We start from the raw sequence: 26147 nt of genomic DNA on the forward strand, positions 1-26147 counted from the left end.
TCGTAGTATTGAGTTATTTTATGCTGAAAAAGCTCACGTATCAGCCAAAGAGCGGTCATTTTAAGTTTTAAATTATACTATCTTAATGACAATCTTTTATTTCGAAATAAGCCAGTATCCTAATGGAGCCAATTCAAGATTCAGGCTATTTCTTGTCATATGGGCAGTATCAACACAATGAAATTCTTAGTTTGATGACATCTCCAGATGCTGAGAAAAGGAAAACAAAACCAGAAAGCATAGCACAGTAGATAAGGATATTGAATATAGGGTACATATCCACCATAGGTAAAAATATTAAAGTAAAAAAAAAACAGCTATGTAAAATATACATACGTTTATATACAGAAATGTAAAACATACATATGGATTAACGTGCGGAACGCAGTGTGACAAGTTGGTATAGAAAATGGATGGATGGATGGATTGGTCGGTATTATGGTATCGCGGTATTTTCATCCGAAATAGACCAACCCTCGTTCGGCGGATTGTAAAATATGAATAATTCCTTCTTTATAGTCAGGATATATCATACGCAGTATAAAATTAAATCTCTCCAAACTCTAATTGTGCCCCCTCAGAATTTTGGCTTGCTTGACGCCCCTGAATTTAGCTGATTATAGCCTATTTTAAACTCACTTGTGTAAAAAGGATGAATTTGAAATGAAGGAGGGCAACTTAATCCCGTTGAAATATGTATTGTCATTCATCCACTGGGTGGCAGTAAGTTACTATTATCTCCGCGATTAGCTGTGTCATATTGCTATACTTTGCATCTGCATATTACTATATCTTGTATCTGTATTCATATTGTAATAGTGGGTCGTTGAGCCATATTCGCATTAATTAGCCAGCAGAGACAGTACCGGGTTTAAGCACCAGATGGCGTTTATTACACAAGTACGGGGGTCTCCAACTCCGGTCCTGGAGATCTACCGTCCAGTAGGTTTTCTATCCTACCTGGCTTCTGATGAGCCACACGTACCTGTTCTCAGGTAAATACCAGGAACTGGTGTGACTCATCAGAAGCCAAGTGGGACAGAAAACCTACTGGACAGTAGCTCTCCAGGACCGGAGTTGGAGACCCCTGCACCAGTATCACGGCAACAATACGCACTCGCGCCCGTATCACTGCTCGTTGCCCCGTTTACTCTCTCTATATATAAAGACAGAAATATATAAAGGCAAACATAATATGACCATAATCGTCATAGTTAGAAATGGTCTCTACCCAGACGACGTCCTGAGGAAATTCCTGGAAAGACATGAATTAGAACACAGACACACGCCCTGTAACAGGCAGCTAGAAAATGTTCACTTTGCGATGTGAAAGTTTAAAAATTTCATTTAAATATAAAATAAAATCCTTATTTTAATCTCTTCTGTTTGTAATAAAGGACCTATTGTATCCTGTTTGTCTGGGTGAGCCTTAGGTTTCCTGATTTTGGTTGTTTTCCAATAAACAGCGGAGGTCTCCCAGGAGGGATTGTGTTCAGCTGCAGTGGTGTTCTGAGAGGAGCCTCACAAAGTGGCCGCTCTGTGACCTTCTTCCCATCAGGGAAGGTGACAAACAGAAATATTGTTTTAGTGGAGTGATTTTCCTCTAGAGTTTTGTTTTCCAATATATGTTTTTTTAATTAATCTCAGAGGCAAAAAGAAACTTATTTACACAGCATGTAGTTAGAGTATGGAATGGTCTTCCTGTTAGTGTAGTGCAAGCTAAAACCCTGGGTTCTTTGAAATCAGAGCTAGATAAGATTTTAAAAAGCTATTAGCTGAATTCTCCCCAAGAGAGCTTGATGGGCCAAATGGCCTCCTCTTCCTTGTAATATTTTTATGTTCCTATTTCTCATGTTCTAAACAGGAAAGGCTGGCAGAGCAGAGATTTTCTATCACATTTCTGCACCCCAGGTTTATGAATACGTGGCATGTATTATGTAAGTTATGCAAAAAAAAAATTAACAATGGGACAAGCATGGATATTCTGTTGATCAAAACAGTAATAATTTCTATAAAGACCTTGGTCTGTATTGATTTACACAAAAGAGCAAAAATTCTTGTAACAAATTCAATGCAATGGACATCGGGTGATTGAGTCCCACAACTTTGGATATCTGTGAACAGGAACTGAGCTGATTTCCGGCCATCTGCCAGTGACAATATCTCATTGGTTGAGCATTCTAGGAGAGGCTTACGAGCGTTTTTCTTCATAGGTCTTCTCTCCTTGATGTATTTCTCTTGATGATGTAATGGTCATCACCCAAAATATGTTACATTTCCAGTGTGATAAACCCTTCATGAGGTATTTCACAAGTGCAGCCCACACAAGCCAAGCTTTTATTCTTGCCCAGTTTTGGCTGTAATCTGTCTAAATATCAGCAGTCTATGTTACAACGTCATTTTCAGAGAAGGCCTTGTATTTTTCCGCAAAACCACATTCTGTGCATATTACAACAGCATGGCTCCATAGTAGAAGATTCTAGGCTGGCCTGCCTGCAGTCCAGACCTGTCACCCACTGAAAACATTTGACACATCATGAAACGAAAAATATGACAAAGGAGACCCTGAACTGTTGAAATCAGGCAAGAATGGGACAGCATTTCACTTTAAAAACTCCAGCAACTGGTCTCCTCAGTCCCCAAACATTTACAGCGTGTTGTTAAAAGAAGAGATGATGCAAGACAGTAGTAAACATGCCCCTGTCCCAACCTTTTTGAAACGTGTTGCTAGCATCAAATTCAAATTGCCCATATTTTTGTCATAAAACAAAAAAAAATTAAGTTTCAACATTTGATATGTTGTCTTTGTTCTATTTTCAATTAAATTTGGGGTTATATGATTTGTAAATCATTGCATATCAACTTGGCAGACATTGTATGTGACAAGTGTTTATCATGCCCTCAGTTCACAATAAATTATGCAGACTACAGATCAATATAAGCTTGAAACTAGCTCTTTTAATAACAAGCACTAGTAAACCAGTAAACTAAACTAATAAGTTGTAAAGTAAACTGATCTCTGAAGCCAAGCTTGTCCATTTAAAACAGTTTTATTTAAAAAATGTAAAAATGTAAATATGTAAAGTTACAGTATTTTTTTCCCGATAAGCTATAACTCAGTCTGCTGCTTGGGTTCGTTTTGCTGCTGGTCATCATTAGCTGCTGGAACGTGGAACGATACATAAGGGCACTTCTTGGTGTTGAGACAGACCAACTTCTCCAGGCTGGCAGATTTCACAATGTCAAATCCCGTCTGCCCACCAAAGGTGCTGGGCTTCCAGTATTCCGGGGAGCATACGGGGTTTCCCAAGAGCCCCTTCAAGGAGAACGGAGATCCCATCTCCACCATGCTCTGGCCAAATATTGCCCCAGGTCGCGTCTTCTCCAGCAGCAGAGCAGGGTAGAACTCCAGGGCGTCGATGTCGCCATAGAGTTCCTCCAGCTCCCGAGCCATGATCTTCTCACCTGCCAAACAGGAGCAGTCAGGAACACAGAATGAAAAGGACATTCCTGAGGAGAAACCCCCACTATGTCAGTTATTGCCAAGTTCTGGTGCTAAGCCAAAGATCATGGGACTACTTAACAGCAAAAGGGTAGCAAAACACTTTTGATTAATTATTCCTGTCATCTCCAGCTCTGGAGAAGGAACAACTGCCTAATGCAGCTGGGAAAGGAGCATTTTACTGAACGGAAACAGTGACGAGACAACATCCAATTCCCACGTATTATCCCAACAAGAAGGTTTCCTGCCAAGTCCCTACTACTGTGGTTTCTCGACACCCAGGTTCAGAACAGTAATTTATGTATAAGCACATAGTTTATGAGGATTGACTGAGGATGTCACAATCAAGTTGCATTCGTCCTCAGATGGAGCAAACTTATTCCACTACAGTCAATAGGTTCTCCCATGTAATCTCTTACCAGTAAACTCCTCAAAGGATGTGTATGGCTTCAGCTTGAACCTCTTCCTATACTGGTTGAAGGACTGGAAACGTAAGTGTCTGGACTCTTTAATGGTGCTCACAGCCACCTTGGCCGTCACCTGGTGGATATTGTGACCACCACCTATCTGCAACACATGGTGTAGAGAACAACAATGCTGCGGTTCACTGGAATACAGCTCGAAGGTGTCAACAGGGGGCAATGAAGAGTTTAGAGAGCACAGCTGCCTACATCTGTCAGGTCTGACAGAGTCAAACATCTTTACTTGGTCTATCACACACAAGAGGAACATTATCATTGCTGAGATACTTACAGCATGAGGTGTTTAAGTCCTTGCTTTAACCCTTTAAAATCAAGACCAAAGAAAATGTCCCAACTACCGGAAATGTTGCAATGCCTTTGGTCTGCTAGCAATTTGTAGTCACTAAGTATATTTATTTTCTTTAATGCTTTAGAACATTGAATACCGTGTAAATATGATTCATCTAAATATTTTCAAAGCACAAAATCCTTATCAGTCCTGACAAAAACATGCCATCCTATAGAAGTAAAAGATTAACCTTCTTACAACACAGAATATATTTCAGTGTATCCATTCAGCATCTCACATTATCAGATGCAGAGTAGATAGATACCAGAAATGTTGCTAGTTCTTGCGTATCTAAACAAGTATTCCAAGCAAAGGAAAGTGTTTAGCATATCTTTTTCCAGATGTTGAGAAGGCACAGATATTTGGCATCAGTTCTGAAAACATGAAGACTGAAATACTTTGTTACTTTTTACTCACTGCTGTCACGCCCCACATCCTTTCCACCCTCGTTGTCTCTCTCATGTGGCTCTAACGAGCCACACCAGTGGTTTGTTTAATTTTACCTTCCATTACAGCCCTTGTGTGGATCACCCCAGGTGCCTCTCGTCTGCTCTCTCATCAGTGGTGTATATAGTACCTTCCTATCTCGAGCTCCCAAGTCCAGTCATTGATGTTGCTGCCTGCATGTGCTCCCCAGTGTTCTGTCCTGTTCCTCCCTACCCCATTTTGACCCCTTGTGGTCCATTTCCTTTTGCCCTGCCTGTAGTCTCATTTAATAAAGCCCCTTTAGCTTTTCCCCACGCCTGCTTTCGGCTCCATCCTTGCCTTTGACTGCTAGTCTAAACGGGACTCTTACTACTGTATAAAAATACTTTTTGTAATTGTGTATTACAATGGCATCAGAACTGGTTAATAAATAAACATTCAGGTTTAATTTATTTGTCCCAAAACTGACCAGTGTATACAAACTGGGCCAATCATTCCACATAACCTCAGGGCCATGGCATAGGAGGAAGCGCAGGGCGGGTAGCAGGACACACCCTGGGTGGGATACCAGCCAATCACATTACAGGGACGGCACGCCTACAGACATAAACCACCTGTGAGTGGCTGAACCTCACCTGGCCGGCACGCTGTTTCGAAAATGCGTCCACCAGCTTCTCCAGACCGTAGTGCATGACAATGGAGGTGTTGAAGAGAAACTGGTGGTAAGGAATTTCATCTCCGTTGATATGGAAACTATCCGGCATTAATGGGTGCCAATGGTACAGCTGGGAGAACTCTATGGAGATGCGATTCCCGTACTGGAACGGGGTGCCGAACATTAGGGTTGGGTCAAAGTTCAGCTTCAGTAGGTAGCCACTGAGGTGCTGGACATATTCCTCAATCACAATCTTGATGGTCTCACCTGGACAAAAGAAGACACAGCCAGTGATGAGGGGTGAGAAGCTTATCCCAGGAAGCACAGGGCACAAGGCAGTGGATGGAGGGTCAGTCCATCACAGGGCACATACACATGTGTCAGACCCCCCCCCCCCCCACACACACACACACACACACAGGTTTGTACTGTATATCTTTTTGTGGTCTCTCCATTCATTTCAATGGGAAAATCCTTAATCCCAACAATGACATCCTTAACCCCTACCTATTTAAAAAAAATAACATGTTTTTATCACATTGTAGGGATATTTGGTCCCCACCATGTCATAATTAGCATGATCTCATACACACACACACACACACACACACACACACACACACACAGACAGACAGAGAGACACACACATGCACACACAGACACACACACGTGCGCGCACACACACACACAGACACAGACACACACACACACACAGACAGACACACACACGCACACACACACAGACACACACACACACAATGTCCATACTCCACACCAGATTCTCTGGCACTTATACAGTTAGCCGCTCTGGCCACATGCACGGTTTCCTGCAGGTAGCGTTCACCAATGACGATGAGGCGTGCGGTCTGGAAGAGCTGCTCATCGGCCCAGGTTGGGTGCTCGGCCTTCAGGATGTCGCAGATGCGGTTGTGCTCTCGCAGCCAGAGCGTGGCGTACACGGTCAGCCCTGGGAGAAGGCCGAACACCTCCTGGCCAATGGCCAGCCTCTGCTTGGCGGGTATGCCCTCTGGGTAGCTCATCTTCGCAGGAGCCTGAGCCACCGTCGGGAGGTACATCTCACCACGAACCGTCTGTGGGGGGTCAATAAGCTTTAGTCATTCCACCGGTTAGAAAGGGATGGGGAACTCAACTTTGGCGCTTTTCCACTGCCACTAAGAACCGAGCTGTACCCAGGCCGAACTAGCAGGACCTGTTTACTGAACTGAACTGGTTACACCACCATTCGACTGGTAGAGATACCGGTGATCTGCATCAATATGCATAGATTATCTGAAGGAAAAAAGCATATTCTATGTATATATATTATTCATTATTAATAGTATTGCACTTTGCGATGTATTGGTGCATTCCCAATAACTCTGAACTTGAAAATTTTCATCCTCTTTCTCGGTACTATAGAATGGCTGAACGGAATTCATTTGTGATGCAAATTTATGCAAGCGAATGCTAATTCCGCTATTGTCTGATACTAACTTAAGACGCCGGCTCTCACAGATGTACTAGCGGAAATTAGCACACAGTAAATCATGATGAATACTGTGTGAACAGAAAAAAAGCTTCTCTTTAAATTTAAGTCACTGTCCAAACCCAGCAATGCCTTTAATAATAATAATAATAAGTGATATTTTATTGATGCAAGATTCTCTTTGCACCTCCTCCAACTTGCTCTTTGCGGGTGGCAGCAGGCTGACTGGCACCTGTTGCAGCACCCAGGGTGGGGTCAAGGCCCTGATCCAGAACCCACAGACGTGCCAAGGCCAGGTTTGAACCAGCAACTTTCAGATCACAGGCACAGAGGCTTAGCCCACTGAGCCACACGCTGCCCAAGCTAACCCTTCTGCAGTGGAACGCCGAAGCAAGCGGGAACCGCACTGTAACTAGTGCCTCTTTGCGGTACGGATCGGGTTCGAATCGGTTCCTGTATGCCAGAGGAAAAACACCATTTGTAAACAACAGAAGACAGGACATGACTAATTCCCCAGGGCAGGAACTCCTTTATATAATGTTGCTGGATAAAGTCCCCGTATTACAGTCTGCTCAATAAATAAATAACAAAGTGCTAGAAATAGGTAGAAACAGGAAAGGTGCATAATTTACTGCAGGTGGAACCATTAAGCAATGAGTCACAGTGAGCTGGAGGGGACAGGGACATGGAGGGCACAGGGACATGGAGGGCACAGGGACATGGAGGGGACAGGGACATGGTGGGCACAGGGACATGGAGGGGACAGGGACATGGTGGGCACAGGGACATGGAGGGGACAGGGACATGGAGGGCACAGGGACATGGAGGGGACAGGGACATGGTGGGCACAGGGACATGGAGGGGACAGGGACATGGTGGGCACAGGGACATGGAGGGCACAGGGACATGGAGGGGACAGGGACATGGTGGGCACAGGGACATGGAGGGGACAGGGACATGGAGGGCACAGGGACATGGAGGGGACAGGGAAATGGAGGGGACAGGGACATGGTGGGCACAGGGACATGGAGGGGACAGGGACATGGTGGGCACAGGGACATGGAGGGCACAGGGACATGGAGGGGACAGGGACATGGTGGGCACAGGGACATGGAGGGGACAGGGACATGGTGGGCACAGGGACATGGAGGGGACAGGGACATGGTGGGCACAGGGACATGGAGGGCACAGGGACATGGAGGGGACAGGGACATGGAGGGGACAGGGACATGGTGGGCACAGGGACATGGAGGGGACAGGGACATGGTGGGCACAGGGACATGGTGGGCACAGGGACATGGAGGGTACAGGGACATGGAGGGGACAGGGACATGGTGGGCACAGGGACATGGAGGGGACAGGGACATGGTGGGCACAGGGACATGGAGGGGACAGGGACATGGTGGGCACAGGGACATGGAGGGCACAGGGACATGGAGGGGACAGGGACATGGTGGGCACAGGGACATGGAGGGGACAGGGACATGGAGGGCACAGGGACATGGAGGGGACAGGGAAATGGAGGGGACAGGGACATGGTGGGCACAGGGACATGGAGGGGACAGGGACATGGTGGGCACAGGGACATGGAGGGCACAGGGACATGGAGGGGACAGGGACATGGTGGGCACAGGGACATGGAGGGGACAGGGACATGGTGGGCACAGGGACATGGAGGGGACAGGGACATGGTGGGCACAGGGACATGGAGGGGACAGGGACATGGAGGGCACAGGGACATGGAGGGGACAGGGACATGGTGGGCACAGGGACATGGAGGGGACAGGGACATGGTGGGCACAGGGACATGGTGGGCACAGGGACATGGAGGGCACAGGGACATGGAGGGGACAGGGACATGGTGGGCACAGGGACATGGAGGGGACAGGGACATGGTGGGCACAGGGACATGGAGGGGACAGGGACATGGTGGGCACAGGGACATGGAGGGCACAGGGACATGGAGGGGACAGGGACATGGTGGGCACAGGGACATGGAGGGGACAGGGACATGGAGGGCACAGGGACATGGAGGGGACAGGGAAATGGAGGGGACAGGGACATGGTGGGCACAGGGACATGGAGGGGACAGGGACATGGTGGGCACAGGGACATGGAGGGCACAGGGACATGGAGGGGACAGGGACATGGTGGGCACAGGGACATGGAGGGGACAGGGACATGGTGGGCACAGGGACATGGAGGGGACAGGGACATGGTGGGCACAGGGACATGGAGGGGACAGGGACATGGAGGGGACAGGGACATGGAGGGCACAGGGACATGGAGCACTGTACAAAGGAATGGCAGGAGGAACAGAGAAGCATCTGAAGTTCTCAGGCCTGCCCCTCAGGGAGGTACATCTGTGGCTGAAGGGGCAGCTCGGTTGTCAAAGAAGAGAACTTTCATGATGACGCTCAACTTATCCAGATGTGAACAGGCTCAGCATAGAAGCTATAGGAAAGCATCTTCCACACGTTTGTATATCTGGTCTAGGAAGTCCTCCACAAGTGGTCCTATCAAAAATTTTCATTATACGGGATTTCAGTGCCACTGGTCTGCAGCCCACTAGGAGCACCAAAGACGATGCAAGAGGTTCTGTTCCACCCTCAGAAAATATGGACTGACCTCATCCTCCTCCTAAGAACCCCACCTCCCTAGTTTCCATCAGGAAAGTCCTCTTCTTAGTAAGTAGCTTTATGATATCTTGTTTGACCTGGGGCTTGTAATTTGGGAAAAAGTCTTTTTTCTGCGAATAATAGAACCAGCTTGGTGTTGATCTAATGCAGTTAATGCACCATCTCCCACATTCCTGCCACAAACTCCAAGAAGTTCTGCAGAGCCTTTACTTGTGATTATACTGTCACAGCGTTGATCACACAGCACTACACCCAAACAAGGGCGTGCAGGGTGCACTCACACTTGGCCAGGTTGCCTTGTACCGTGCCCGAGCATGACTGCCCCTGCCCCCCCTCCACTCCACTCCATCCCCCTGCTGGTCTGAACTCACATTGCATTTAACGATCCAAGCATGCGTTTGTTATCACCGAGCGATTTCTTGTGTTGAAGGTAATACAGGAAGACAAGTGCGAACTCACAGGGGAATGGCGTTCATGATCAATGTCCTGATTTGTGGTTTCTTTGGAGTCATTTTCAGAGTGATGACATATGGCCCTCATAGATTTAACAACAATGCAACGCAGTGATTTTCATTTAATCTGGCTGCACATATAAGTACACATCCTGCAGTTTACAAAACATCTCAGAGTTTCTGTGTGTTGCATACAGCTGTTCCTGGATATTCTCATCAGCCCAAATTTCCAGGAAACACTGCACCCCTGCCATAGACCAATGTCATCCCATCACCACCATGTTTGTTAAATATTTGTCGCTGCTCAATCTGTACAGCCTGCCCAATCCGTTCCTTCCGTGTCCTGTTCACAGATGGTGTACGCGTGCATGCATGTGCTAATCACATCATTGATGTCAAGTTTGTGTTCTGTGCTTGGCATGACATGGAGAGATCACACTAAAACTGGGGTCAAACATGCTCGGTCTCAGTACGGATCTAGTCTAGTATGGCTCTAGATCTACGCCTAGTGTGAGTACACCCTTAATTTGATGACCAGGTATACAAGGCTGTGGTCAGACAAGAGGAAGGAGAAGAATATGACTGTACAGCTGGTATAGAGCAGCTCCAGGGTCATCCTCTCCCATGTCTTAGACTTTACATATGGTGTGAAATTGCCCGGTGTATCACAGCGAGAGGTCTTATTAACATAGAAATATGAATGTGCTGGGGTGACGTGCTAAAAATGCTCAAAAGACCAGTGTATGACCTCACATCTGCTTCAGCTGACAGTGGGAAGTAAACGACGGTGACTACGTGAGAGAACCCCACATGACAAATTCTGCCTATCTGCCTGTTGTTTCCTTTACCTGCTTATCTGTCTGCTTCCATCCATCCATCCATCCATCCATCCATCTATCCATGCATCCATCCATACTGACCCAGTACAGGGAAACAAGGGATTGATGAATCAACAACTGCATAATATTCAATAAATAAGTCTTCAAGTAGCACTTTTTCCAATGCAATGACTCAAAGAGTTCCTAATTAAATGAAGAGCTCTCCAAACTGACATACACAGTAGATCTTGGGGATCTGAGCCGAGGATTAGAAAGTGAAGCATTAGCAGTTCATGGGAAGCAGAATATGAAGGGAGCGGACAGATAATGCTCTGTAGACCTCCAATAAAAGCAGAGGAGCTACAACCTGGTAATTCAGGAGAATGTAAAGTTTTTGAAAAGAGGGCCAGTTGTATCACACAGTGCATATAACACTATTTACTTTGAATATGTAGGGTGGCATTCGTGAACAGCTCCTCACAGGGCGGTGTGTCCCTTTAAGAGAGGCGAGTTTCACTTCAGGGGACAGAACTGCTCAATTACTCCCTCTAGATTTATCTTTACCTTTTGCCAAATCATAGTCACAGCTTGGGAACAGAATATTACAGATGTGTTCAAACTTGCTTGCCAGCAGATCTCCTACCTGGTATTTCAGTTTCCCGTCTTTGTGAAGACGAAGTCGGAGCTGGCGAGCCAGATTATCACCATAAATATGCCCGGCGTCCACCTAGTGAAGGTGCACGCAAATTAGAAACATGGCTAGGTGACATACGGGTAAGTTAAGTGCTCATCTGAATGAGAAGCTGGCTTACCAGACAATGAATGCACATTTGTAAAGGATTAGAGTAAACACCCACTCAGTAAACAGGAAGGTGAAGACACTCCTTTCCTTTGAATTCAAAATGTATTATATTATATTAGATTTTCTGGCATTTTAATAATAATTTATTCATATTCATACTTTATGCTACTTGATATTTGATATGCAGCATTTCAGTACTAATCCCTAAGACAAGCCATATTTCATCAACAAAAAATGTGACAATTTTTAGATTACACTAATAAATTAATTTTATAATTGACAGACTAGCATATGATATATGACATAGACAGTATGCTATCATATGTCCAACATTCTAGTTCTGAAATAACTGTTATATAAGGATTTTTGTGAGCCAGAGAAGCATGCAGGAAGCGCTACTTCAATCAGTGATAATTTAATAGCTTCAGCAGCAGCAGATCCCTGTAAAATTGTTGTCTCCCAATCCGGTCCGTGAGGACCCACAGACAGTCCATGTTTTTGCTCCCTCCCAGCTCCCAGCAGCAAAAATGTGGACTGTCTGGCAGGGAGAAAAAATGTGGCGTGTCTGTGGGTCCCTGAGGACTGGGTTGGGAAACACGGCTGTAAAAGACCACCCCCCTTCCCTTGCAGACATACTCCATGTCCCAGGGCCTTGGTGAAGCCCAGACCCACACGGTTGTGGGTCTTGAAAAACTGATGGGTGAAGTGCTGGGCAAAGAAAGCAAACATCAGGTTGGATCCCTGTGGATCTGGTCTGAACTTCTTCCTCAGTAGAAACTTCTCCACCAGAACCTCAGGATCTGGAAGTACTGCTTTTCCTGTGAAAAAAAAGAAAGAAAAAAAAATTTAATTGCTGGCAAGAGATTTTGGACTTTGGAGTTTTACAATGTCACAGCTGCAAACTGTTACAGTGAAAAACAAACTTTGACATTTCTTTATACGTTTAGGACTCTTATTCTTATTTCTAAATTATGATTATCTTTATTCAGAATTTAATATGGCTTCTGCCATTAGGATACTAAAACGAGTCATTTAAGATATTTAACTACCAAGACTAGTCTGTTTTAAGAGAACAATGACCCCCCCCCCCAATCAGGGCTGACCTTTGACCCCCATGGGTGTTGGACAGTCCTCCGGCACCGGAGGCAGGATGCGAGTGTAGTAGGTGGCATTGGAATATGACTCCCAGTTCAAGTAACCATACTTAGAGTTGTAGGTTGGGGGGCTGGGGATCAAACTGGCCCTTACTGGGGAGGGGTGGCAAAAAGAGAGAGAGAAACAGTCAATGGATTTGCTCTCTGACATATGTGTTAATAATGAGATGTGCAGTGACTGAACATGGTGATTGACTCATCAGAGCAGAAGTGACGCACGACACACACACACACACACACGTGCACGCACACACACACACACACACACACACACACACACACACACACACACGCATGTAGGGTAAACATATCCTTATGGGGACCGCTCATTCATTTCAATGGGAAAAATGCTAACGCTAACTATGACAACCTTAACCCCTACCCTGCCCTAACCATAACCATAAGTAACCTAACAAAATACAAGAGTTTTTGCATTTTTAGTTTTTTCATAGCAGTCACCGATTTTTATAAAACAGAGTTTTCCCTTATGGGGACCAGGAAACCGGTCCCCATAAGGGAAAAAAACGGATATTTATTACATTATGGGGACATTATGTGCTCATAAGGATAGGTAAACCCGCTCTCTCACACACACACACACACACACAAACACACAACAAAAAACGCTCAGACTTGCTGGAGTGCAGACGGGCAGGGCTGTGAATTTTGTAGCTGCCTGCTGTTACTACAAGTCAAACAGCTTCCAAGTGTCTGGAAGTAATCATCAAACGTGGTCACCTGACTCACCCTCAGAGGCTGCCCCCCCATTCACTTTTTAGCCCCCAGCTGTGTTCTGAGTAACCTCCTCACTCCGGTGAATAGATGATTTTATCTAGCCTGACTTCAAGGAACAAACCACAAACAATCTTTCTTCCTTACAAAGATATTTCTTACACTGCCTTTCGAATTTGTTCATTCCCGTGTGAAATCCTCTTCTTCCGCATTCAAAAGCAGCAGCTTGGCTGCTATATTCGCAGGTAAGCTACTCGTAGGTCTATGATTTAATTCAGAAATACTCAGAAATCACTCATTCTGTGCTGCAAATCACAATGTCTTAAACCATGAGGCTGCATGCTTCTGTTGAGGGATATTACTTTATCATGATGCTGTGTAAATGAATATGACAGGTCAGCATTTCAGTGTAATTACTGAGGTCCTCTTTGACATCTCCTTGAAGAAGAATGTCATCAGTATCCTTTGTAAACTACCAAGGAAAAAAAGTACTAGACAAATATGACTCTTAGGTCATACAATTTACAAATTTTACAACCACCCAACCCATCAATTTGCAGAACCAACATGGTTCACCTGCAGGCAACAACTCAGGCACCAATACTCCACATAGACAGTTAACCTTAAGTCTTATACAACATGCACACTTTTTATTGTTAATTCTTATATCAGTTTGTGTTTACATATAATGGAAGATATTTCAGTCAAAGTTGCAGTTAGAGAGCCATGATTCTTGAAACGACATAAAGATTAGTAACTATCCAAAGAAACTTTCTCAAAATTCCTGGTGGCTTCCTTTATCTACCTAACGTTAGAAGACCATCATAATTTATAGCGTGGAGTGTAAAACATCAGATACTTCCATCATTTTCATGTGTGTTAATTGTGCCCATAAGACAAAGTAAAGCAACTTAACATTATTAAGAGTTATTGTTGACCTTGAAAATGATTCCACTTTTCAAAGGGTAATGAAAATAACTGTTATTTACTTCAAAGTTTTTAAGAAACAAGACGACATGGTGAGCTTGAAATCAAGTTAAATTCTTCAGAATTACCGACCACTAAGAGACTTTAATTGCGTGCGACAATTATGGCAGTGTTTAAACAGGTCCTTGGGGTATTGTGTAAGTGGCATGCAGTTACGGATTTTCTATTCTCCTTCAGAGATATTGGCTTTCCAAACTATAAAAAAAGCACACAGAATCAAGATAACATCAAAAGAAATAGATGAAATCTGCTCAACTTAGATAGTATCTTTGAATTACTTTAATGCACAGATTCCCGCTCTCGTCGACAGGGCCGAGGAAAGTTAAACCTGAGCTAATGCAATCCAGCACCCCCCTCCCCAGCACCTCCCAAAACAAAAAAAATCAACTTCCTGATAGTCTGGCAAAGAGGTCACTTTTCATGCTTTTCCAAGAACATAAATCAAATGAGTTGTGGTAAGAATCAGTGATAAGAATCTGAAGTGAGAATGTGTGAAAGACTGGCACGCACTTTCCCAAAAAGGCATGAAGATTTAACTGCAGCCAAATGTGTTTGCAGTAAATTCTGAGCTCAAGGGTTAGGACACTTACCTTGTGTCATATATTTAATTTATATTTAATGTAATTGTTCATTGCCTATTGTCACGTCTCTAACAGTAGTAAGTGGGGTAAAAATTTCCCCCGGCCTTAGTCGCGTGGCTATAAAGATTCAGACTCTGATGTGACGTAAAATTCACGCTGCCGATTCATTATGAATACTGGTACTGTGAAATCAAGTATCACAGAGAGAGAGAAATTTTAAAACATTATTTGGTAACACTTTACTTAAGGGGGCACAAGTAACTTAGTAACTCAGTTACTACTCAAGAACAAATCATGAACAAATATAGTAACTGCATGAAATACATGAACTCATAACTGATTAATGATGAATGAACATGGGATCAGTACGTAACTAACATTTAATTTCAGGTTAATTAATGCATTAAGAGTGTACTGCTACATTATTTGTGCCCTCTCAAGTTAAGTGTTACCCATTATTTTACTATCCAGTAAAATGTGTGATTTTGTCATAGGCCCTGTTCACACCTGGAATTAACATGCGTCTTCTGGGTGATCTGATCACAAGCAGACAACGCTAAATACGCCCGTTCACACCCGGAATTAACATGCGTCCTGGGTGATCTGATCACAAGCAGACAACGCTAAATACGCCCGTTCACACCCGGTATTAACATGCGTCCTGGGTGATCTGATCACAAGCAGACAACGCTAAATACGCCCGTTCACACCCGGCATTAACATGCGTCCTGGGTGATCTGATCACAAGCAGACAACGCTAAATACGCCCGTTCACACCCGGAATTAACATGCGTCCTGGGTGATCTGATCACAAGCAGACAACGCTAAATACGCCCGTTCACACCCGGCATTAACATGAGTCTCGACAGACCGTTTGTAATCGGATCGTAAATCACTTCCGTATGCAGAATCTGCCGAACATTAAAAGAAGAAGCAGCAGCAATCAAAAGCTATTTGTGCATTTCAGGGTAAGCAAACCGCTTGAGACGTTTGTATGGAATTCCATAATACTCAAAATTAAATAAATATATCTATAAATAAATGAATAAATATTTTAATTATTAATGTCCTTTTATTTTTTTAATAATTCCATAATCTCTAAATTATATTTCGCAATAACATTGTGATTTTCATTCGACAGTCATTATAAAATATTACTTCACATAATGCAAATGTGATTTCTTAAATAATTCAAACTATATTTCACAATAAAGTTACATTTTTCACATTGTAGACATGCATTTTTATACCGCGTCAACATTGTACAAATGTACATGTTAAAAAGGTCTTTTAGCAGCAAAATATACCTAGAGCAGGCTAATACTTTTCTATTCAAGGGCAAAGGGTTGAGTCTACAATGCATTGTGTTGGTTGCCATATGATAATACAGCTTTTAATCGTAACAACCAAAGCTCACAATCTGTGACGATTTCAACGAAGAGGTTCATTGTTTTGTCTGATATGCTGAATTATATGTCTGACTTGGAGCAAGTGAAGTAAAAGGAGCAAAGTAGTCAAGACTGCAGTGGGACTGAATTTCTGACTGGGAATTGAAGCCCCCAGTCAGCTCAATATAAAACTATATAAATAATTATACTGTTATTATATTTATTTATTAACAAATCCATTATCTAGGCTTAGCTACACACTTTAATTTCACTTTCATGTCATTTTTACCGGCACGATTCACCCATATTAATAAGGTGTGGAGCAGCTTTGATATAAATAATGAAGCTTCATCAAAGTGCACATTAAATATATGATATGTGGAAATTTCAGAACAAAAACATCTTTAGTAGATCATTTCTTGCAATATATGTTCCCGATACGCACTTTGAACACGTTTCCATGCGAATGGATCGCGACAGTCCGATACTAAACCAACTCAGATTCAAACTTATTTTTAGTGTTGTAGAAAGAAGATGCGTTATTCGCAATGCAGTTTACTACACATTGGTCCATGTCGCACTGACAGACGTTCTGACATAAATCATATGTCAGATACTGCTTGCGCGTGTAGTGAGTACGTACATGGGCTGCTTACGCCCACATAAGGACGTCCGCTGGATAGGCGGTCCTTCGTTGCGGCCCGGGACACATTCGCGTTCATACTGCTATAAGAATGTGGTCATATGCGTCCCAGACCACACCTCCGAATGTGGTTTGCGCCATCGGATCTCAATGCATCTTTAGTCCGTTTTGGGTGATTTCACACCTGTATTTAGTGCTGTCCACTTGTGATTGGATCACCCAGGGCGCATGTTAACGCCAGCTGTGAACAGGGACATAGGTCTGAATCCTTTCTCAGTACAAACATCCATCCATCCATCTATCCATCTTTATATCTTCCACTTAACCTGGTCAAGCTTGCGAGGCTGCTTGGAAACAGAGGGGGGAGGCTGGGCTGGAATGCCAGTCCACACACATCGTAATCAACAATAATAATAAAACAGGGGTACTCTGTGGAACTCCTCACCACACACAGAGAACATGCAAACTTCAAGCACTCTGAGAAGAGGCAAGAGCAAACTCACAATTCCAGCAGTGTAAGGCGACAGAGCCTCCCACTGAGCCACCAAGCAGAAGGAAGGCAGGGCCAAAAGAAAGAATACAAGAGACACAGCAGATTGTGTCTACACTTTGTTGTAGTGTCGTGTGACAATCTGCAAGTACATGAACATGCATTTCTCAGACTAAGAGGGGTTATGTGCCTGAAAAACTGGCCAAAATGACTGAGGTGGAAAGGACAATATCTGAGAAGAAGTCAGCAACCAAAACAGCAGGACCCTGAGAGAAATATTCAACATAACCACAAACTAAAAAGCTTTAGGGAAAGCAAAAGAATGAGCTGAAGCATTATCAGTGAACTGGCTTTCTTTAGATCGGCCTGATGTTTTAGCCAGAAGATCAGAGGAATTCGCTGTTTTACCCAGTAACAAAATGTAAATGTGTCCTTCACATATAATCTATATGCTAAATGGTGTCTTTTGATTAATTTGTTTAGAATACTGAGCAAGCCATTACAGTGCTTAGAAGAAGGAGCCAACCTGGTTTAAATGAGTAAAAATACCCAAATATACATTAGTACGTATACCAGGGCACTCCAGAAACACTGAGTCTATGTGTCGCTGTCCTTTCTGCATTAGTGCGTATACCAGGGCACTCCAGAAACACTGAGTCTAGGTGTCACTGTCCATTCTGCATTAGTGCGTATACCAGGGCACTCCAGAAACACTGAGTCTAGGTGTCGCTGTCCTTTCTGCATTAGTGCGTATACCAGGGCACTCCAGAAACACTGAGTCTATGTGTCGCTGTCCTTTCTGCATTAGTGCGTATACCAGGGCACTCCAGAAACACTGAGTCTAGGTGTCACTGTCCATTCTGCATTAGTGCGTATACCAGGGCACTCCAGAAACACTGAGTCTAGGTGTCGCTGTCCTTTCTGCATTAGTGCGTATACCAGGGCACTCCAGAAACACTGAGTCTAGGTGTCGCTGTCCTTTCTGCATTAGTGCGTATACCAGGGCACTCCAGAAACACTGAGTCTAGGTGTCGCTGTCCTTTCTGCTTTTGTTGGACCTTTTGACAATTTTTGATAAAGGTTGTCCAGGGAAACCAGCATTATTAGGACAGCAGACAAATTATCACTATAGATGGTACAAAAATGAGAAACAAACCTTCTGAACTTTTGGATTTTGATGAAAGAGCAAAGTAGAATAATAAATATACAAGTTAATACTGTTTTTTAGGGTGTCAGTGAGTGTGTGCCATGTCTGTGATTGAAGGACATTAGGTCAAGCCCCACCTCAGCATATCTGTGAGTCCTTGATCAAGACCCTTAACATCCAGCTGGGTAGTATAAAGAGAATTTCCCCATGTGGATCGATAGAGTGTTCATTATTATTATTATTATTATTATTACTCACACCGGAGGAGGGAGCCAATACCACACCACACAAACCTCAACAGTCATCCTGAAACCTTATTACTTGGCCAAACTATTCTGCAGTCTAATATTAATTAGATTCTGCAACGGTTCAGGGGATAATACACTATATGGACAAAAGTATTGGGACACACCTCTTAATCGTTGAATTCAGGTGTTTCATTCTGACCCATTGCCACAGGTGTATAAAATCAAGCACCTAGCCATGCAGTCAGGTTTACAAACAGAAAGAATAGGTCACTCTGAAGATCTCAGTGAATTCAAGCATGGTGCTGTCATAGGATGCCACCTTTGCAATAAGTCAGTTGATAAAATTTCTTCCCTGCTAGATATTTCACTGTCGACTGTAAGTGGTATTATTGCAAAATGGACGTGTAGGAACAACAGAAATTCAGCTGTAAAGTGGCAGACCATGTAAAGTAACACAGCAGGGTTACTGAGCACTGAGGTACACAGTGCGTAAGAGTCACCACCGGTCTGTTATCGCAGTAACTACAGAGTTACAAACTTCCTCTGGCATTAACCCCAGCACAAATAACTGTGCAACAGTAGTTTCATGGAATGGGCTTCCTTGTCCGAGCAGCTGCATGCAAGCCTCACATCACCAAGCGCAATGCCAAGCATAGATGGAATGGTGTAAAACACACTGCCTCTGGACTCTGGAGCAGTGGAAACGTGTTCTGTGGAGTGAATCACACTTCTTGGTCTGGCAGTCTGATGGATGAGTCTGGGTTTGGCAGATGCCAGGAGAACGTTACCTCCCAGCCTGCATTGTGTCAAGTGTAAAGTTTGGTAGAGGAGGGATAATGGTATGGGGCTGTTTACCAGGGGTTGGGCTAGGCTCCTTAGTTTCAGTGAAGGGAACTTTTAATGCATTTTGGACAATTCCATGCTTCCAACTTTTGTGGGAACAGTTTGCGGAAGGCTCTTTTCTGTCCCAGCATGACTATGTCCCAGTGCACAAAGCAAGGTCCATAAAGACATGGTTGGGTGAGTTTGGTGTGGAAGAACTTGACTGGCCTACACAGAGTCCTGACCTCAACCCCATCGAACACCTTTGGGATGAACTATAATAGAGATTGTGAGCCAAGCCTTCATGTCCAACATCAGTGCCTGACCTCACAAATGCTCTTCTGGATGAATGAGCAAAAATGACCATAGACACACTTCAACATCTTGTGCAAAGCCTTCCCAGAAGAGTGGCAGCTGTTACAGCTGCAAAGGGGGAACCAACTCCATATTGATGCCTATGGATTTAGAATGGGATGTGAAAAAAGTTCCGGTAGGTGTAATGGCCAGGTGTCCCAATACTTTTGTCCATATAGCGTAAATGGCTATTCATTATAAATGAAAATTGCTTGCTTCTTAGATTGCACAAAATTGCACTATGACAGTTTAGTGCAGTCTGTCATGACATGAAACAGTCACATATCAAATTACTAACACTATGCAAAAAGCTTTAATCTCATTCAAGTACTCTTCTGTACAGGCGGAAGACTTCTTTAAGTCAACCTGCTTTTCACGATGGATAATCTGTCTCATCTTTACTGCAGAGAATGACATTGTCTGAAAGAACAATATGTCAGGGCCTTAGGGCGAAGGCTGCATAGGAGTGGGATGAGGAACAGCGATTGTCCCACCCTAGGAATGGAAACCCTATCTCCCAGTACGAGCTCCATCGAGAGCAACAGTTTATCCCCTGTGGCAGCAGGACTCATAAACAGCCACTGATTCTGTTCATTTTATACTCTATATTCCTAGTTGGAAATTTCAATTTGAATGCCCCCTGAAGTCGGAACTCCAACTCAGAAACTCAAAGGAACCTCTGCAACCCCCAACCTCAGAATTCAAGATGGCTGCGCCCTTCATCAACAGAAGTTAAAACTCTAGTTTTATGCTGTGTATTAGCACTTATGTCTTATGTGTGGCCATTAAATTGGTTGTACACGCAGTGCTGTCCAACCGCTATCTGTGGACATATTCTTTTGGTGTTTTATGTGCAAAATACCACGTAATGTGTTCTTATCAACTGATATTGCTAACAACGGCTAACAATGAACCTGGTTGGAACTGGTATTGATAAATGGGTTTCCGACTTGTTGTACTGGAATGCGGTTAAGCCGGGTGCAATGTCAGTACCACCTCCAAAGGAAATGGAACTCAGCATATGTTTCTTAGGGTCTTGCAAACATGACAGCTGCCTTTCATCACCCACTGACCATGCACACCTCCCTTTGATATGTAAGTGGCCCACCTAGCCCACAGGGGCCAAATGGCATACAATTTCCTTCACCCCCACATGCCCCCCCAGGAAGGGAGGTGCGAACAGGCAGCTGACCAAATGATAAAGCTCCTGACCTGTGATCCTTTTGTATCCAAGTATTTATTGTCCTCACTCAGAAGCACTGGCATACAGGAACAGACCTGTAACTGAGCTGTACCACAAAGAGACACTAGCTACAGGTTCCGGCTGGCTTTGGTTTTCCACTGCAGAAGGGACAGCTCAGTTAAGGCTTTGGGGGGCTGGGTGAGCGACAGCGACATAAAACCGAAGAGACGCTTATTTACTGTTCACATGGTGTACATCGTGATTTACTGTGACCTCATTTCCTAATTTTGTTGGACAGCACAGATTCTTTGAACCGCCATGTTATGGTAGCATCAAACGCTAGTGGAATTAGCATTAGCGTGCGTATTTCGAATCTATTACATTCAGCTGTTCTATATTACTTTTTTAGGTTAAAAATTTTCAAATTCTAAGTGCATCAATACATTGTGATGTGATACTACTACTAATAATAAAAATAATAATTATAATAATAATAAACAATATATGCTTTTTCTTCAGATAATCCATGTGCAGAACAAAGGTATCTCTATTCATTTTTACTAATCAGATGGTGGTGACACAATCAGCTCAGTTCTGTCATGCTTTTGGCCCTGCTAGTAAGCAGCATCCTGTCAGTGCATGTACGGCTTGGGTACACCTCACATAATTTACAATGGAAAACTGCCAGTTTGCGGTTCTGCTCAGGTACAGCTCAGTTCTTAGTGGCAGTGGAAAAGCACCATTTGAGTCCTCTTCTAGAGGGCTCCTGGGTGCAATTGTTAATAAAGGATACCTGATTCAACCATCTCCTCGCCAGAAGTGAGTTTTCTTCCACAATTTTCTTGATTGTCCTTGCTTGTTTTGCACGACACCTCAAAGTAAATTCCTCGTATGTAAAAGTACTTGGTGATGAATAAACGATTTCAGTCTTTGGAGGACAAATGCTGGAGGAAGCACTACAATGAGCCCAGATACAGATATCAGATAGCAGGCTGACAGCACAGCAAGGCTCATGAGTGGCTAGATAAAAACGTATGTCATACCAAAAAACAAGCAAGTTTTCAAGAAAACTAATAGTAGGCATTGATTCCTCGCCATGTACCAGCTCCCTCTAAATTCATTCCCATGCTTTCAAGTCAACAGTAAGATGGTTGGAGACATAGATTTTTGATAACAGTCTTCAGTGTTTCGATCACTATTCCATGCTAGTTTCCTGAAGCACGGCACCTGATTTCCACATTCAATCAAACATACAGTGACTGCTTAGCTGACTCCAACATTCATAACTTCATGAGACAGTTTTTAAACTGCTATTTGTGTCTTGTGACCAAGCTGCAAGCTTCTGACCTTGGAGGACCAAGCGCATCAGCATGTTACGGAGGAACGTCTGGTTGATGATGTCCCACAGCCACTTGAAATGGGTGAGGATGTAGTGCATTACATCAGGAGTGGGCTTCAGCAGCTGCTGGACTCTGGACCAGAACTCCGCTGTAAATGATAGACATTTCACGTCAGGCTGGATATTCATCCACAGGTGACTTTCCTGAATAAAACCAGTATTAAGGAAAGAGGGCAATAAAAATCTGTACAATATATATAAAAACTAAATACCCCCCTCACTATTGGTACTTTTTAATATTTTTCAGTAGTTATTGCTGTTGGTTAAATGGTAAAATTAACTAGACTTAAAAACATGGTAGGACAATGTTACAGACTTCAAAGGAAAAAGGAAATATTTAAAAACTGATCTAAACAAGGAATTAAATGTCAATGAAATGAACTAAAAACAACAAAATAGGACAGAAAATCCTACCATTATAATCCATATGGCATCTTATGCATAAAAATGAATTAAGTAAATATTTTCCACATGGTGTGTCACACACACACACACGTTTGTACTCATATCTTTGTGGCGACCATCCATTCATTTCTATGGGAAAAACTCTAATCCTAAGTATGACACCCTTAAACCCTACCCAGCCCTAACCTTAACCATAAGTAACCAAACAAATTTTATTTCCCCTTGTGGGGACAGAAAAAATGGTCCCCACAACGTCAAAATAACAAGTTTCATCACATAACCCAAACCCACTCTGACTGCAATGCAACATGATTTAACTCAACCCCAAATAAGACTGAAAACACCTGAGAATTTAGCGACTATAACTATGGTAGTAATGTACAGCAGTGTTCCAATACAGCTAATTAACAATAACATACTCCACACACATCTTAGCGAGAATGGGGTAAAAACATACTAAAAGCTGTAAGAATATTAAGTAATAACCTGGAGGATAATAGACAAGGCCTACTAACAAACCAACTCGCTTTATTCAGAGTGTCACACCGTGTCAAGTGCTTTTATACCAGCAAACCATAATTCAATGTTTAACAGACACACGTATTACAGCTGTACAGTGAGCTGAGCTCTGGATGTGGAGCCAAGACGTGAGCTTTTAACAAAAGGCAGAAACAAAAGGTTTGAATTAAGTCTGAATTTCCCAAGCTGGATTTACAGATGCAGGGGCACCAGTGTTAAGGGTATCATGATGGCTTCCCACAGTTAGCAACTTCAATTAATAATAAAAATAATTTTTAAAACTTTTACTTTTCATTCCTGCCACCTGCACCCGCTTTGCTTTCTTCTGGATTCACTGGGGTGTAATCGCAGTGAACAGCTAAATTTGGTCATATAGTTGTAAACTGGGGAATATTTATTTCCTGTGGATAAAGCAGCAAAACCCCATGACAGGATGTCAGTCCACTGCAGGGGCATAATTCCATTTAGAGTGAAAATGATTAAACCAAAAGTAAGAGAATTATCTTCAATATACCAGTCTAGTCTGCTTAAAGGCCCAGTATAATGGAAAGATTAAACTCTAATAAAATCTAAAATTGCAATTAAACTAGCTCTTCAGACATTTAAATCCTCCAGGGCAACATAGGAAATGTCAGTGACAGTTATGATTCGGGAGGGGAAAAAAAAAACAGAACCAATAAAAAAAGTATATGAATGAATGAATGAATGAACGAGCTTACTTACGAATAGTGCAATTTTCTCCATAGTAACCAGTGCGAGTACAGTCACATTCATATCTGTCCATGCCAAACCTCACACACACACCCCAGTTCTGGCAGGGGAAATGACAACAGGGATTGGCTGCAAGAAAACATACACATTCAGGACTGTTAATTCACTAAAAATGTGAATTCCACTCATTTGAATACCTGTTATCCTATACACGGTTACACGTGGCCATGGATTATAGGCACAAGACCACAGTACAACCTGGATGAAATGCCAGTCCATCACAGGGCGCATACACACAGACAAACACGCACTACAGGCAATTCATTGACGCCAGTCCATCACAGTGCACCATGCTGGCAAACCCACAAAACAGAGAGAAAACATGCTAACTTTTCCTTCATCAAAGACCATCACATACTTCAGTTTTAGACAACAGAAAAGCTATTTAATTGATCTAACATTACGTTTTATTCAGCAGGTAGAGCACATTGGCAATAAAGCAGGTTACAAACATACAGTGGTCAAGTAACCAATCAGGCGTAAGTGCAGATAGGCTGAGCTTCCAATGAATGACTAGTTACAAGTGTAAGCAGTATTGGAGCAAGAACGATACAACACCTAAAAAAATATACAATTAAAGGGATCATACAGTACAAATGAAATCGCAAATCGCATTAGAACGTCCCCACCCCCACCGCAAGGGCAGTTAAACGTGACCCACAACTGGTCCAGTCCATGATCAGACATGTTCATTGCATCACCAAAATACCACCGATGTAAAAGAAGTAGGTGGCGCCCAATCAGAGCGCAAAAAGGCTCCTAATTCTAAATGGAATGGCTAAGAGTGAAACAAGGACAGAAAAACTGCTTATAATAATACTGAGTCTCGTTTACTTTAACAAATAATAATTGCAATTTTTGTTAACGTTTAGGCAACTAATAAATGGATGTCCTGGAAACCAAAAATTCACAGCGCTCGAGCCTGACACACCGTGCTACTTGTATATAGCTAGTCAAAAGCATACATATTTTTGAAGTATTCATTTGAATTATTTCTGTAGACCTGCTTTATAATACTATGCTGGGTTCCAGCATAAGAAGAAGAATGTCTCTGGACTGAGGTGTAAGGGACTTCGCCCCATCCAGACAGGTTTGTCCCCTTCTTCTTCGTACTGAAAAATAACTCAAAATAATTTGAGATAAAATACAGACAAGCCCCTGGTAACTGAACGTAAGATGATTATTTTTAATGAGCATCTGCTCCTGAACTGCTGTTATTCAAATAATCAATCGCAGCATTAGTTAACTTTGCACTTACTTGATTTAGTATCTTGTCCTTGGCATAAAAATCCTCGTACCAGAAGAAAAACTGCACATATCAATGCCGGACTGGGAACTGTTCGAACACACAAACCATTTCACGTTATACACGCATTTGAATCTATTTAAGTTAAATCTAAATCAAAAAGAAAAATCTTAGGTACGTGCCGAGATCCAGCGTTACTCACCTCTCATTATACGACAAAGCTTTTACAAATCCAGAATACTGAAGTAAAGTAGGCACAGCACATCCACAAATAGGCCTACTGCTGTTTATTTTTTAATGAAAATTACCTAAAAGACAAAAATGTGCTGCAACCAGATCCAGCGCCTCCACCGCACGTAAGTCCTGTGATGTAAAGGTCTGAAGCTCGCACACCTCCCCCACCATGCCCCTCTGCCTATCGAATTTAAGGTGTGATACCGTCTCATTGACGCAGAAGTTTATGTAGCTCTTCCAACGAGGGGACAATG

The 26147-nt window shown here is 43.2% G+C and overlaps 1 protein-coding gene across 1 annotated transcript in view; it reads right to left on the bottom strand.

Moving 5' to 3' along the window:
• LOC111841845 (prostaglandin G/H synthase 1-like) overlaps positions 1-26147 on the bottom strand; it is a 31146-nt gene extending 4999 nt beyond the window's left edge. The window contains exons 1-11 of the mRNA XM_072713875.1: positions 25862-26147; positions 25672-25749; positions 24366-24482; positions 22667-22807; positions 12694-12837; positions 12227-12408; positions 11432-11515; positions 6238-6484; positions 5374-5660; positions 3922-4069; positions 3111-3465 (exon numbers count right to left, since the gene is read on the bottom strand). Of these exons, the coding sequence (XP_072569976.1) occupies positions 3111-3465; positions 3922-4069; positions 5374-5660; positions 6238-6484; positions 11432-11515; positions 12227-12408; positions 12694-12837; positions 22667-22807; positions 24366-24482; positions 25672-25749; positions 25862-25868 (1790 nt within the window). The 5' untranslated portion in view covers positions 25869-26147. The remainder of the gene's footprint in view (positions 1-3110; positions 3466-3921; positions 4070-5373; positions 5661-6237; positions 6485-11431; positions 11516-12226; positions 12409-12693; positions 12838-22666; positions 22808-24365; positions 24483-25671; positions 25750-25861) is intronic.

The sequence above is a fragment of the Paramormyrops kingsleyae genome, chromosome 7, assembly GCF_048594095.1.
Source record: "Paramormyrops kingsleyae isolate MSU_618 chromosome 7, PKINGS_0.4, whole genome shotgun sequence".
Lineage (NCBI taxonomy): Eukaryota > Metazoa > Chordata > Actinopteri > Osteoglossiformes > Mormyridae > Paramormyrops > Paramormyrops kingsleyae.